Source organism: Parasteatoda tepidariorum, chromosome 10 (assembly GCF_982258835.1).
Source record: "Parasteatoda tepidariorum strain Cologne lab strain chromosome 10, Ptep-v5.0, whole genome shotgun sequence".
NCBI lineage: Eukaryota > Metazoa > Arthropoda > Arachnida > Araneae > Theridiidae > Parasteatoda > Parasteatoda tepidariorum.
Window position 1 is genome coordinate 83,574,505 of NC_141764.1, and position 14,085 is coordinate 83,588,589.

The window sequence follows — 14,085 nt, forward strand, 5'->3', positions numbered from 1 at the left end:
TATTACTTAACATTACATTATTTGAACGTTTTTCGTGCCATAATACTAAACTAGATTAAATTTCGAAGAGCTAAAAAAACTGCGACTCTAATGCAAAATTCTTTTTCCCAAAGGACATTTTTTGCAAAAAAAAATAAAATAAATGATAAATTGTATATTTTCTTTAATACCATTGAAGAAAAAAAACTTTTAACATTTGTTTTTTAACACTTCTTTATTACATTATTTAAAAGGATGTAAAAAGTTTTATTCCTTACAGTTCAAAACTTTATAGATCATTAATAGCATAAATTCTAAAAATAATAGTTTTTCCAGTGCATTTTCGTTGGATGAGTTAATTTTGTAAACAAAGGCAAAATAGTTTTTCGGTTCGACCAACTAGTAAAAAATATATAGTGAAAAGAGCAAAAGTAAAATTACCTATCCGACAGCAGTTATCTCTCCCCTATATATCATGAAATTAAAAAAAACCGAATTCGCGGATGGGGAGAAACACATGTTTATTAAGAAAAGGCACGCTTTGCGTCTAAATTGTAATCATCTACACTAGTTAATTGTAATTACTGTATTTAAGGTTAGCTCTTTGATCAATTAAAATCACAAGTAAAAAAATTAAAACATTTCTTCAGATTTTAAATAAATAAAATTTTAAAAAAAGCGACTGTTATCAACAAAACGGTTTTTTTCCTACCTTTAAACAAAATAATGTAAAATGATTGATTTACAATATTAAAAAAAAGAAGAAAAAAAACAATTCAGTGTTTGCCGAAGAAAGCTTTAAGTTCACTTTGTTGGAGGTTATTAAATTTCTAAAATTCCCCTTAACCATAAAAAAGAAACAATAAATAAATCTGCGCACAATTACGTACCGATTTTTTCAAAATAAATATGATTAAGGTTTAGACCTTTCTTAAAAGTTGTTTAAGTTCTCACAAGATGGCGTCTTAAAACTATAGAGTAGGCATTTGCAACTATGCATCCTAAATTTTGAAAGGGAAACTGACAGGGAAAATTTTAGAGAGAAAACGGAGAAAAAGCAGTCGCACCCACTAAACTTCCCTAATTCTTTCTTCAAACTTCCCGCATTTTCATGATCTCATCCTCTTCATCTGCAACTAAATAATAAATATTCAAAGTAAACAATTAGAGAAACCGATTTTAAAGTATAGCAAGTAAAAGTTCTTCATAAAAACTATCTAAAGTAAGTTTATTTTTTGTTATTATCTGTAATCATTATGGAGCGTCTAATTTTAATGTTTCACATGTTAAATCAATTTCCCATTTATGGTAAAAATTGTGTAAATCGCTACTGATTGATTTTATGCACATGAATAATGTTCTTCTCGCTTTGTGTTTGTTGAACTTAAAATTGTTGTTTTTTAATTGTCTTATGATTTTGTTCAGATGCCCTACTAAAAAGCTTATCTAAAATAATAATTAATAAATATCAATACCACAGGTGTTGCATCCAACAGACCGCATCGAAGGGATTTCAAAAATTTGTTCATTACTTAAAATATTATGATTACTTTATTTCTTCTCAGAAAAATGAATCAGTGAATCCTGAATTTCTTTTAAAGGTATTAGAAACTGTAGCTGGGAGTGAGTGTAAAATATGAACACTTATAGTTGGGTTAAATTGCAGTTTTAATTACACTTTACAAGATCTATCAGTGATTTTTATTAATTAATAATAACCTTAGTACACTTTAACTAGTGCCTTGGTTTTAATAATAGATATCAGTTTACTGCATAACTCATACTTAACTCATTTTATGAAATTGGAAATAAATTTTTAATTTAACAAGTAAAATTTACTAACTAATATTTAACTGAAGTTCAAAAAAAGTTATTAATCAGTAAATTTATTCACAAAGAATGGTATAATAATTAAACCTTTCCTATATGTATATGGTGTTATTCAAAATATATTTAATTATTAGAAATAAAAACATGATTCTCCTGTTAAAATTGTTCTTTGTATATTTGCACATAACTAAATTTTAAATGTTAAAATACTATTTGCTATATTTTTATATTGTGCGGGACTTGAAATTAACTGTTGTCTTAGACTACCAAAAGTTCACTCAGACTATTAATTAATGAAAAAAGGTGGTACAGTGCAGAACCTCTTATCCGGAAATCAGAAAACCAGATAACCGGAATGAAATTCGGAACCGGAATTTAATTTTCTTCCATTAAAAAAAATTTTTTTTCCCTGCAAGATTTTGAGCCCTTTTGTTATTTAGAGTGTACGGCATATCGAGTTGAGGAAAGAACTGATTTAGAGGACGGATCAAAAGCCGTTTGTAGACGAATGTCACATAAGCACAAATAGATTATATATGTTATTAATGTTAATAATAAAATTAATAACATATATAAGCCTGTATATAATTTTTATTTCATAATTTCTTTCCTTATTTAAACTTAAGTGTATTATTATTTATAATTTTTTATTATTTCTAAAACTATTTCAAAATAATTTTTTAGTTTCGTTTTATAAACATTAAAAAGACAGCATTTTGTAGCGATTCAGGAAACCGGAAAAATCGGTTATCCGGAATCGCGATGATCCCGATCGTTCCGGATAATCGGTTCTCTACTGTATATTGTTTTGATTTTTTTGATATTCCATTGCATGTTTTGTTACAAAATATTTTATTTCTTCATAATTGTGACAGTACACATTTTTTAGAAATGTCTAATAGCTACATGTAAGTAGATCAATAAAAATATGTACACAGTACTAGTGATATCTTTTAGTTATTAGACCTTACATCTCCTTAATTTTTACCTCTGTCGTGTTATTACTTTTATTTTTAATACATTTTATCAATACTGGCTACACTAGGATTGTAGCCAAAGTTAAAATATTATGATATTTGAATTCTTATATTTCACTCTTGATAATTGACATTTCAAAATCCTCAGTACAGCTAAATCATGATACAAATACATAAAAATAATTTATTTAAATTTTTGAAAGTTTTCATATTAAATAATTTATTTTTGACATATTGCTCTTGAAGTAAATGAGGATATTAACTTAGTAATTTATGTTTGTTTTTTCTTTCGAAGACTTGAGTGAACAAATAGGAAATGGCATCTGCTGCCTTATGTTTTCAAGAACCTTTACAATTTCTTAAAACTTCTCTAATTTCTAATAGTTTTTCTTTCATAGTTTAAATTGTACATTCAATCCTTGATTCATCAATCCCTCATCTTATATTTTCCCATGTGTGTTGTCTTATTTTAATTATAGGTACAACGAATATCTGGCCACTATCCGGTATTCAGCCCTTTTGCCGAGTGTTCGACAAAGTGATTTTTAGAAAAGTATTTTTCGACAAGAAAATTTTTGGAGAATTTAAATAGTTTTAATAAATAAAAACTAAACTCAGCGGCGTGACAGCCCTAGAGGGCCAAGGCCTATTGTGCCCATCTCAGTTTTCTTGGGCTCTGGGGTGCAGAAGCAGATGCTCCGGTCAGGTGGTCAGCCGAACGTGGAACCCCCGCCCCACCCCCCCTGTTTAGTTCCCAAGCATGCTTGGTACTCATTTATGGACCCACTGAAGGGATAAAAGGCTGAGTCAACCTTGCCCGGCCCGAGGATCGAACCAGGGACCTGTAGCACAACAGCGCGAAGCACTACCACTCTATTTAATAAATAATAATCTAAAAAAAATTTTTACTCTACATTGCTTTAAATACTTTTTTTTTTATATTTGTTCTAAAACTTGTAAATTTATGTTCTGGGAGACAAATTGAAAAGCAAAATTAAAGAATTGAAACTAGATACTGTATACTGAACCATGAGTTTTGTACTGCTGATACTTTTTTAATTATATTCAAGCAAGTCTATTTCATCATGTTTTTTTTTGTTTTTTTGTGAGTGTTCTTATTATTTGACAAGATTTTAATGGTAAGTTTATGATTTGCTTTTTTTTTGTGTTGTCGCTTTTTTCTTGTAAACTAATATAGATAACCCGTAGTAACATTTTAAACTAAGACTTCAATGTTAAAAAGTTATGTCTCCTCAGGAACTATGAGCATTATTTTTTTTCTGTTTCTCTTTTGCTTAATAACTTTTATCAGTGTTTTTATTATGACAGAATTTTTATAAAGAATTTCTAATAAATGTTTTTCTATCGTTTTTTTTTTTTTTTTTTCTAAAATTATGACATTGTAGAAAAGTTTAATTGTTATTTTTAGTCTCAAATTTTTGTTTAAAAATTAAATGATTTTTGCTTTTGTTTCTATCTTGTTATTTCTTAATTGAAAATCTTTTGTTTTTATTATGATGCAGCATTTAAGAGGGTTTCTATTAGACTTTTTTTTTCGCCGTTAAAAATATGGTAATTGGAAAACTAAGCTGTTCATCTTTTAAAATTTCTATCACGAATTAAGATCGATTTTTGTTTTTCTGATTTGCATTTGTATATAATCTTGTGTTTTTATGATAGCGCATCATTTTTAAAAGCATTACTGATAAACTTTATTTCTTTTAACGTTCTATGGATGCTTTTTTTCCAGAAAATATTATTTTTGGCATTGAAGTTTTGTTTAAAGAATTGAGGACTTTTTTACAACTTCAGTTTTTATGTGTATGTATATATATAGAGAGAGAGAGTTAAACCTTAGGTATGCTACGGACACCTCTCAATAAGGGCATATTTTTAATTCCGAGTGAATCATCTATGAATAAATCATTACAAGAAGAAAATAGAGTTTATTACAGTTTGGGATCATGTTTGGTGTTAATGCATCAGTTGATGTAGTTGTTGAAACCTGTGTTGTTGATTTAAGAATTGGTTGTAGAAGCTAAAGAAGTGCATAGTGTTATCGATGAACTCAATGAAACGGAACCACAGCCAGTGCCAAAATTCGGGCCTCTTAGCCTTTAAAACAATGAGGAACCCATGAATTTACGAAAAGAAACATGTGTAACAATATATGTTCCCCTGTAACAAATGTCATATTTTTTTTTTTTTTTTAACAGAAAAAATAGTAATTGAACAAAATTTCCTAATATTTTAAACAGATAAATGCCTATCTTTTGCATTGTAAAAGTTCTTGCAGTAAAACTTTATTTTTTTTTCACGGTCTGTTACTTCCTTATTACTTTTTACATATTTTCAAATGTGGATAAATATAAAATATCAAGTAAGGAATTTCTAGGTCATTATTTGATATTTTATGTAGACCTGCATTGGTCTTCTTTTATCTATCATTCCCAAAGAATGTTCCTATAAGAAACCATCCAGGTTCTACTATATTATTTAATTTTCTTTATAATAATTGGTATACACTTCAACGAATTCAAGAAATTCAGTTATGCTGGTAATGTGTCTGCTTATAGGAATTATATAAAATGCTAAGAAAGGAAGTATCAGAAAATATTCATAATATCAGATAATATATACTTTCTCTCTACCTTTAAACTAAACAAATGAGTCTGTTTAAACCGACACACTTTACAGATCTATTTGATTAGTAGTTATTAAGTATAAAAGTGCAAACTGTATAGAACTGTTTATTAAATGATCTAAAAATATATTAAAGTAAAAATAATATTTTTTATTCCAATGCAGAAAGACAATTTTTAGTTTTTTTTATGTACAAATTTTATGTATGGTTAGCATCCTTTATAAAGCTGGCACATATCAAAAGTTTGCCAACTCTGGCTGTAACTAAATAACAGTATGAAATAATTCTAAATACACTAATCTTTGCCTAGAGATCAACCTCTTTCTTTTTAAATAACCTTTTATTTCAGTGTGCTTTATACTTTTTTGCTTCAAAGCTACAGGGCATATGGAGTGTTTTATATCATTTAAGTAAAAATCTCCTTATTAAAAAAATTACCCCAAAATTTACTTAATACCTTGAATATCAAAGTTTTTAAAATAATAACCATTTTTAATGTTATAAGTGGTAATTTGAGTCTTTAATACCTACTTTATTTCTAGCATGAATCAAGTGCAGCAGGTCTTTGAAGAGCGGTTAATAGAAACTGCTAAAGTTCTTGAAGACCAAATCGATGCAGAAATTGAAAAACTTGAAAAAATGGAAGATGAAGAACTCCAAGCTATAGAGCGTAAAAGAGCATTGGCTCTCAAAAAACAAGTAAAGCAAAAAGAAGAACTAGTGACCAGTGGTCATGGTGTATACTCGGAGATACCTCATGAAAAAGATTTCTTTGAGGTCTGCAAAAAAAGTAAGAGGGTTGTTTGTCACTTTTACCGAAGCAGTACAATGCGTTGCAAAATTGTGGACAAACATCTTGAGGCTTTAGCTCCCAGACATATTGAAACTAGATTCTGCAAAATAGACGCAGAAAAATCTTTTTTTATCGTTCAACGACTGAAAATTAGAGTTTTGCCTACTATTGCACTTCTTAAAGACGATAAAATTGTTGATTACATTGTTGGATTTGATGACCTTGGAGGTGTTGATGACTTCTCAACTGAGATGATGGAGTGGCGTATTGCTCAAGCTGGTGTGATAAACTACAGTGGTGATTTAACAGCACCACCTGGATCAAGTAAAAAGCCTAAGAGTATATTCATGGGAAAGAAGAAAACAATACGTGGTGGTTGTAATGAAAGTGATACAGATAGTGACTAGTATATTAAGGCTTGGAAACTGGATTTATTTAATGCTATGCATTCTATTGATTACAGCAAAAAAAATATTACTTACTATATGCTGTAAATATTTGGGTGAAACATGCTTATTTATAGCCACTGCAAAATTTACATTTAGCTTGTCATTTTGTTATAACCTAAAATAAAGTAAATCTTGTTCATTGTTTGATTGATTATTATTTGATATTTCTTTATCAGATATTTCAAGGGATTTGCCCTTTTTTTATATATATATATATATATACAGGACTTTTATCATTGCAGTTTTTAAAAGAGCATCGTAATAATGTTCTAGAAGTATTCTCAAAAAAGTCAACACATAGTGAATCATTTTTTACATAAGATGAAAAAAAATTCTAGGTATTTGTTAATAGCTTCAGTTTTCAGTCAGTTACACTGAAATAAATTAAGCAGGACAAAGTTATTGTTTTTTTTATTAGCATTGCATGCATGAACTATGAAGTTATTATAATTGTTAGAACAAAAATTCTTAAAAAAAAAAAAAAAAAAAAAAAAACCTTATTTGTTCTGAGTGCGAGAATATTTTGAGAAATTTTGATTAAATATTACAGCATTCTATTGAGAAGCTTTCTATAATTCATTAAAAAATTTCAGTTAGCATAAATAGCGTTATACTGTCAGTTAAGAACAATTCTAACTGTATTTAAGTCCTATTACTAATATAATCTAGCCATAAATTATTATTAATTCTAAAAGTTGAACAGCTGACACTTCTGGTTTGCAGAATTTACTGAGTCAATCTGGAGCACAATCAGAGTCCACTATTATTAAAATTTGGCGAAATCTAACATGTATATTGCATCATCTAAATCTATGGGTATATGAAAATTATGTACAAAACATGTTAAAAAATTACGTCAGTTTAGATTACATTTTTTTATGAAATTATACTTTTAAAATCCCCTTGCAACCTCTAATCAAGTAATAAGTGTTTTTTTTTTTAGGATTTTAAAATTTTCAGTTTTTTTTTTTCCAAAATTTCTGTTATTGAAGAAACTTGAAATTTTTTATAGTCTTCAATTTTCTTTAGCTCATGTCTGCAAATTGGCTGACAAGTTTTAGTAAGGGACTGATACAGATAGTAATTTACTAAGTTAATGACTTAATATGGTATTTGTGTTTTTCCTCTGACCTATTTTTAAATTTGAGAAAAAAATAATTCACAAATGCTGTGACAACCTTTAGCGCTGCTTTGTGGAGAACTCCTCCAGACTAAAAGTCTTGGACTGTCTGCTGCTATGGTTACAAGCGAGGGCACATTTCTAATGGGGTTGGAATGAAGGTGTCGGTTGTTTTACTCTCGCTGATGAGGACGAAACTATTCACCCCATACCCCAAGTGACTTTTCTTCGTAATCATGGTACCCGCCACAATGTGAGACTGATGTCGGGAGGAGTTCTCCTGAAAGCTGCACCCGGCACCGCGTTCTGATAGCAGGTGGTCTCCTTAGAGCATAAATAAAATTAAGTCAATTTATACTGAAATAAACATTTTCTTTTTAATATAAGTATGGTTTTCTTTTTCAATTGCAATGTAGAAATTTTTAATGCAAAAATTACTTATCTCTATCCAAAGAGAAAACGCGCATATGTGAGTCTTCTCTATTTGATGTTCAAACCATTAAAAAGAAAGTTTTATTACATTATATTAACTTGCATAGATAGGATGTTCTGTGAGTAAAAGTAAATAAAGTCGACTAAACACGAAAAATTAGTATTTTATCACTCGGTATATATTTTTAAATCATTTGGGCAATATTCCAACACAGCATGTTTTAAAGTTAAAAACACGATTTAAGAACTACTGTAAAAAATTGTTACTATTCTGTGATATCGGTCAAATTATTTAGAGTTTTTCGAAACTGTTGTTGTTAATTTACGTCGCACTAGAGCTGCACAATGGGCTATTGGCGACGGTCTGGGAAACATCCCGGAGGATGATCCGAAAACATGGCATCACAATTTTGATCCTCTGTGGAGGGGGTGGCACCCCCGCTTCGGTAGCCCGACGACCTGCGCGCGAAGTCGAGTGCTTTACGGTAGCACAGTTTAACGAGGACCAATACCGCACACCCTCGGTCCCTACGCAGACTGATCCAAGTGGTCATCCACCTGCACACTGACAGTAGCCAGTGATGCTTGACTTCGGTGATCTGCTGAGAACCCGAAACGGTTTCAATAATAGTTTTTAAATAGGACAAAAGTAGAAAAATGAAAGGAGCTTGAAACAAACTTAAATACTTCTAAACCGAAATTACAATACACTTCATATTTTGACAAACAGGCTTTGCCTGTGTGGCATTAGAAACAACAGCACAAACAAGCAAATTGGTAACAATGCCTTTTTTTCTTTTATTCAGAATAAAAAGGTTTTTTTACTTTTCATAAATCAGAAAAATACAAAAATTTATTGTAAACCATATTCATGCCTCAATGTCTTAAAAAATAATTTACCGTAACAGTTACTTTGTGAATGTTTATAAAAATTTTGTACGATATTTTTTTTTATACTACAATATTTAGCTGTATCTATTAAATTTAAAAAATTTATTAGATGAAATTTCAATTTAGTGAGTAATAATAATTTTAATATCGTATAACGGGGGGAAATCATAAATGTAAGCATTTCCTCTTCAAAGAATCATATAATTTGCATCGAATACTTTCAGGTTTTCGTATTTATTAAAATGACTTTTCTTTGTTGAAACAAGTTAATAGAACCTCGATAAATGCTGCTAGATGAGGGTACTGCTCAGACACATGACGTCATACTAAATTCTTCTATTGAGAATTTGATTTTTTAGGAGCATTTTCTTTGCAGATAATTTTCGCATGGGCTAGCAGGGGTAACTTCTCCTACACGCATCTAGGGCAATCACTTGCAGTGTAAACGCTCCATTAGTCCGTACAAAAATAAGCATTCGGAAGCATATAATTATTATCTAGTTTTTATTTTTATCTTGTCGGAACATAAACAAAAGAAATATTCAGAACGATTTAATAAATCAAGTTCCAAAGTAATAATATAAAATACGTTTTTCTAGAGTACTGAGCTGTTATCACTATGTGTAAGTGAAAATTGCTTTGTATTTCGTATGAAATTATCGTAACTGTCTTCTCAGATTTATCTTCATCTTAACTTAATATTTTTTATCGAATGTTATCGGGATTATTGTAATTCTAGTGCTTGCTTCTCGTTATTACATAACTAACCGGTTAAAGGATACAAAAAATAAAAACGTCGTTAATTAAGATTAAAGTTCTTGAAAATTTATTGTCTCTACGTTTTAAGTTCTACGCCTAGATTTTTTATATTTCGTACTGTTTTCTTGACTAGAGCTTTATATATTTCTGTTTTTACTACAAGTAAGTACATCTTGCTTATATAAAATTAATTTTTCTGATGTTTAATTTTAATAAAAAGAATTGCTTTTAAAAAATATTTAATTGAAATAAATTTTTTAGTAGCAATATAATTTTTATCTACTTTATATCTGCTAATTTTGATATAAGCATGTTAGATTGAGATTTTACAATAATTGTTTCTAGATGTTTGGGGTCTCACACATTTTAAATTTATGATGATTTTACTGGAGATTAACTCTGTTAATTCTATTACCAGAATGATTCCTAATAATTGTTTTCTTTTTAAATGCTGTTTAAGCTCAAGTAGGCTTCATGTGTGTTTCTGTATAATAGTTCTATAATCTTTATCATTCATATTATATGCTTTTCAACTTTTAATAATCAGTTACATAGGTTCCCAATGTGGGCGCTATTGCCCCTCAGGGTACGTTAAAAAGTATTTAGATATTCTAAGGGATGTGTAAAAACTTGCATACAAAAAATCTTTTAAAAATAAAGTACTTAATATTTACTTATAGTAATAAGGCAGTAATTACTTATAATAATTAATATTTTGTTTGGATTGAAAAAACCAGTGCATATTTATTTCTGCATAAGTAATGTATTATTATAGCAGTGTATTGATTACTCAGCAATTTATTGAGAAAAAGTACCAACCAGTTTTGTAGTGAAAATGGCAATTTGCTTATTGTTCTACTTAAACATTTTTTACAAATTGAAAATATGAGGTGACTTTTCTTTCGGAATTTTTAACAAACAATTTTGATAATTTTTCTTATTGACCATGAACGTAATGTACCAATAATTAAGGATTGTTAAAGATAATAATAATAATACTTCAGAAAGTTATTTTATGCTCAACTTAGAAGTTTGCAGTGATAGAACCAAGTAATTCCATAAATAAATTTTTAAAAAAACTAAATATTGAATTATTGGTTTGTTGAAAAATTCAATAAGTTAATGGCATGATTAGAAGTGTACCATATTGAAAATAGTGAATGTAAAAAGAAGATTTAAATCTTCCCTTTAAAAAATTTCTTAAAGGGGCATTGAAAAAAGTTTATCTTGAAAAGTGGGCGGTGAGTCTTAAAGGGTTAAAAATCAGGGTTGGCAAGTTTTTGACACATGACGGTTTTTACCGGTTTACACCATGGTTTTTACCGTCATGTCAAAAACCCCTCTGTCAAAACTGTCAAAAACCCATAGTTTTGTTAAAACTGTATTTTAATTTGAGTTCAACTGCTTATGATTTAAAATTAATTCATTTTTGGGCAATAAAATTAGAAAAAAAGTTGTTAAAAGATATTTAAGAACAGATTTTTGCATTTTCCCAACATGATTATATCAAATACTATTTGAAGTAAAATATTAGGATACTAAGCAAAATTTTCAGCATTTCCAAGCATCATTTTGTTTGGCATAATACATTACTGAAGAATGTCTAGTCATTCCTGACTTAGAATTTGTTAGTAGTTACAAGTTTTGAAAGTTTTGTTTAGCTTATTTCTAATATTTAAGAAATGCCAAATTTTAAATTCTTCTTTTTAGTTCTTGAATTTATTAATAGTTTCAAGTTTTTTTTTTGTTTACTTCTAACAACTAAGATGTGCAAAATTTTGAATCCTTTGCAAATCAAGCTATAATGATAAAAGTTAAGTATCACTATTTTCAATAAGTATGTTACAATATTTCGGTATGAATGTATATCCTTCTATAAGAATACATGTATATAGTTGCAAAATCAATAGCAATCATTTACAACATTCATTTATAAAGGCAATTAAGTGAAAATAACATATTGTCCACTACATGCCATAAATTAAAGAAAACAGTAGGTTTTTGACGGTTTTTACCGCTGTCATGTCAAAAACCAGTTTTTGATGGCAAAAACCCAACCCTGTTAAGAATCTATGTTATAGATTATAAATACTGCTGAATTAAAGAATTTTATATTCATATATTTTATTTAAAAGTTAATAAGTGAAGACCGACTATGAAACTATTTTACCTAGTTCCTCATCCCCTTCTAACCTCATAATTTTTTTTCAGTGAATGAAAATGTGCAACAAGTTTTGCCATGGGCTGTTAGTGCTGCAGCTTTAGGTTATGCAGTTTATGCTACAATTGCGATTATGAAAAGAAAAGGGAGAGTTAATGATAAAATTGATATGGATTGCAACAAAGTTGTTCATTCTGTTGACATTGAAGATATTGGAAATAAGAAAGTATTCTGTCGCTGTTGGAAGTCTAGCAAAGTATGTTGCTATTTTCCTTACATTATTTGTTGACTCCCTTGTTTTTTTTTTATTAATCAAAATGTTTCATCTGTTTGATTTCTTAAATTTTTAATATTATGAAATAAGTTATTTTTGTGTGGATTGTTTATTTTGTGAACATTTTGGCCTGCCATATTTAATTTATCATTTTTTACAAGTTGTTTACATTCAATTTATTTAATTTCTACATAACAATATCGAATATCGATTAATATAGAATTTTAATATTTAGCTTATCTCCTTTAATCTGCATATTATATAAATGATATAATATGCAGTTAATATAATATAATATGCTGGTTAAGTGTAAACAAAAATAAGATTTTAAAACTGGAACCGGATCAGCAGCACTTCTAGTGTTTTCTTCCGCTTATGTTTATGAGACGATTGTGAACAGCCTTGATATACAAACCAAAGAAGTTTCTCTATTAAGACTAGATTTAAATTTACACTTTATCATTAATCAGATTTTTTGTATTTAATAAATTATAAAAGATTGCAAACCTAAAATCAATTCATGGAAAATAATATTACCATAAAAAAGAGTGTAAGGATTATCAAGTTATAATTATTACTTTCGTTTTTTTTTTTTTTTTTGCTTTCAGCTTAAGTTAAGTGGAGTTATAAATTGATTGGTAGAAAGCATGTCATATTTAAAACAATACAAGCAATATATAATGGTATGATTTTTTAGGTTAGAGATAAAAATAAATTGGAAGTAATTCAGTCATTGTTATAAAGAATTTTGGCCACTAGTACTACCTGTTCTTGATTTATGCAGTTCACCCATTTACTTATTTTTAATGATTCTGAAAATCTACAGGATCTTCATTACTGAAGATCCTGTATAAATTTAATGTTACAAATAAATGTATATTTGTATCTTCCGTACCATTGCTGATGAAATTTATCTTGCATTTTTTCTTTTTTTTAGTTTCCTTATTGTGACGGCAGTCATACTAAACATAATGAAGACACCGGAGACAATCTAGGTCCTCTTATTGTGAAGCAGAGAGAATCCTAATGTCTTTGCTTCTTTTTTTTTTTTTCAATGTTAGTACAATAATTAAATTTTTCACATTTTATTGGTGCTTAAAATTAAGATCTGCACTTATATGTGGTATACATGCCTGTTAATGTTCTGTTGTCAAAAAAAGATTTTTTGTTAGAACAATAAATTTTTGAGCATTTATTTCTATTGTTTTCTATTTACTTTTATCTCACTGTTGTCATGGAGCAATAATGTTAACAAAAATAATTAATAATAATAACTTTTAATGATATTTCTGTTTAGATAACTAGGTGCACTTTAACTAATAACTTATTTCGACTAAATTAACTTATTCAAGTTATTTGTCTTTTCAAATTCGCTATTCAATTCAAATCATAATCATCACATATTTTTCTTTTTTGTTTTCATAAATTTAAACAATGCATTATAAAATTGCTTTTCTATCATTGAAATAACTCAATATCAATATTCTATTTTAGTCTACACCAAATTAAAAAGAACTATGCATAAAAAAATTTATGCAATGTTTTAGCCTATCAATATATAGTATTAAAAAATACTGTAGCAATGAATTAAAATTATGATTTTGGAAAATCAATTATTGTCCAGTATTAAATTCAAAGGAGAAAAAAAATTTACTGTAGCTTTTTTATTAATTAATCACAGTTCATACATTTATTACAATTTAAAATATCTTTAAAATTATGATATATTTTATACCCTAGTAAACTTCATATACCCTAGGAAAATCAAATTATCTT

The 14,085-nt window shown here is 28.3% G+C and overlaps 2 protein-coding genes across 4 annotated transcripts; both read left to right on the forward strand.

Moving 5' to 3' along the window:
* Window positions 1–1,060: 1,060 nt before the first annotated feature.
* On the forward strand, window positions 1,061–6,811 carry LOC107442920 (thioredoxin domain-containing protein 9). Its single transcript, XM_043040968.3, has 2 exons — window positions 1,061–1,201; window positions 5,973–6,811. Exon 2 carries the CDS (start codon window positions 5,974–5,976, stop codon window positions 6,628–6,630), a length of 657 nt encoding a protein of 218 aa, XP_042896902.2. The 5' UTR covers window positions 1,061–1,201; window position 5,973; the 3' UTR covers window positions 6,631–6,811.
* Cisd2 (CDGSH iron sulfur domain 2) lies at window positions 1,065–13,504 on the forward strand. 3 transcript variants are annotated; one of them, XM_087153230.1, is made up of 3 exons: window positions 1,065–1,201; window positions 12,086–12,291; window positions 13,247–13,504. In XM_087153230.1, coding segments are annotated over exons 1-3 (297 nt in total). In that variant the 5' UTR covers window positions 1,065–1,200; the 3' UTR covers window positions 13,337–13,504. The 3 variants fall into 3 exon arrangements, with proteins under 3 accessions (XP_087009356.1, XP_015912094.1, XP_015912095.1); XM_016056608.4 differs by lacking the exon at window positions 1,065–1,201 and adding an exon at window positions 9,480–9,738; XM_016056609.5 differs by lacking the exon at window positions 1,065–1,201 and adding an exon at window positions 9,548–10,036.
* The last annotated feature ends 581 nt before the right edge of the window (window positions 13,505–14,085 follow it).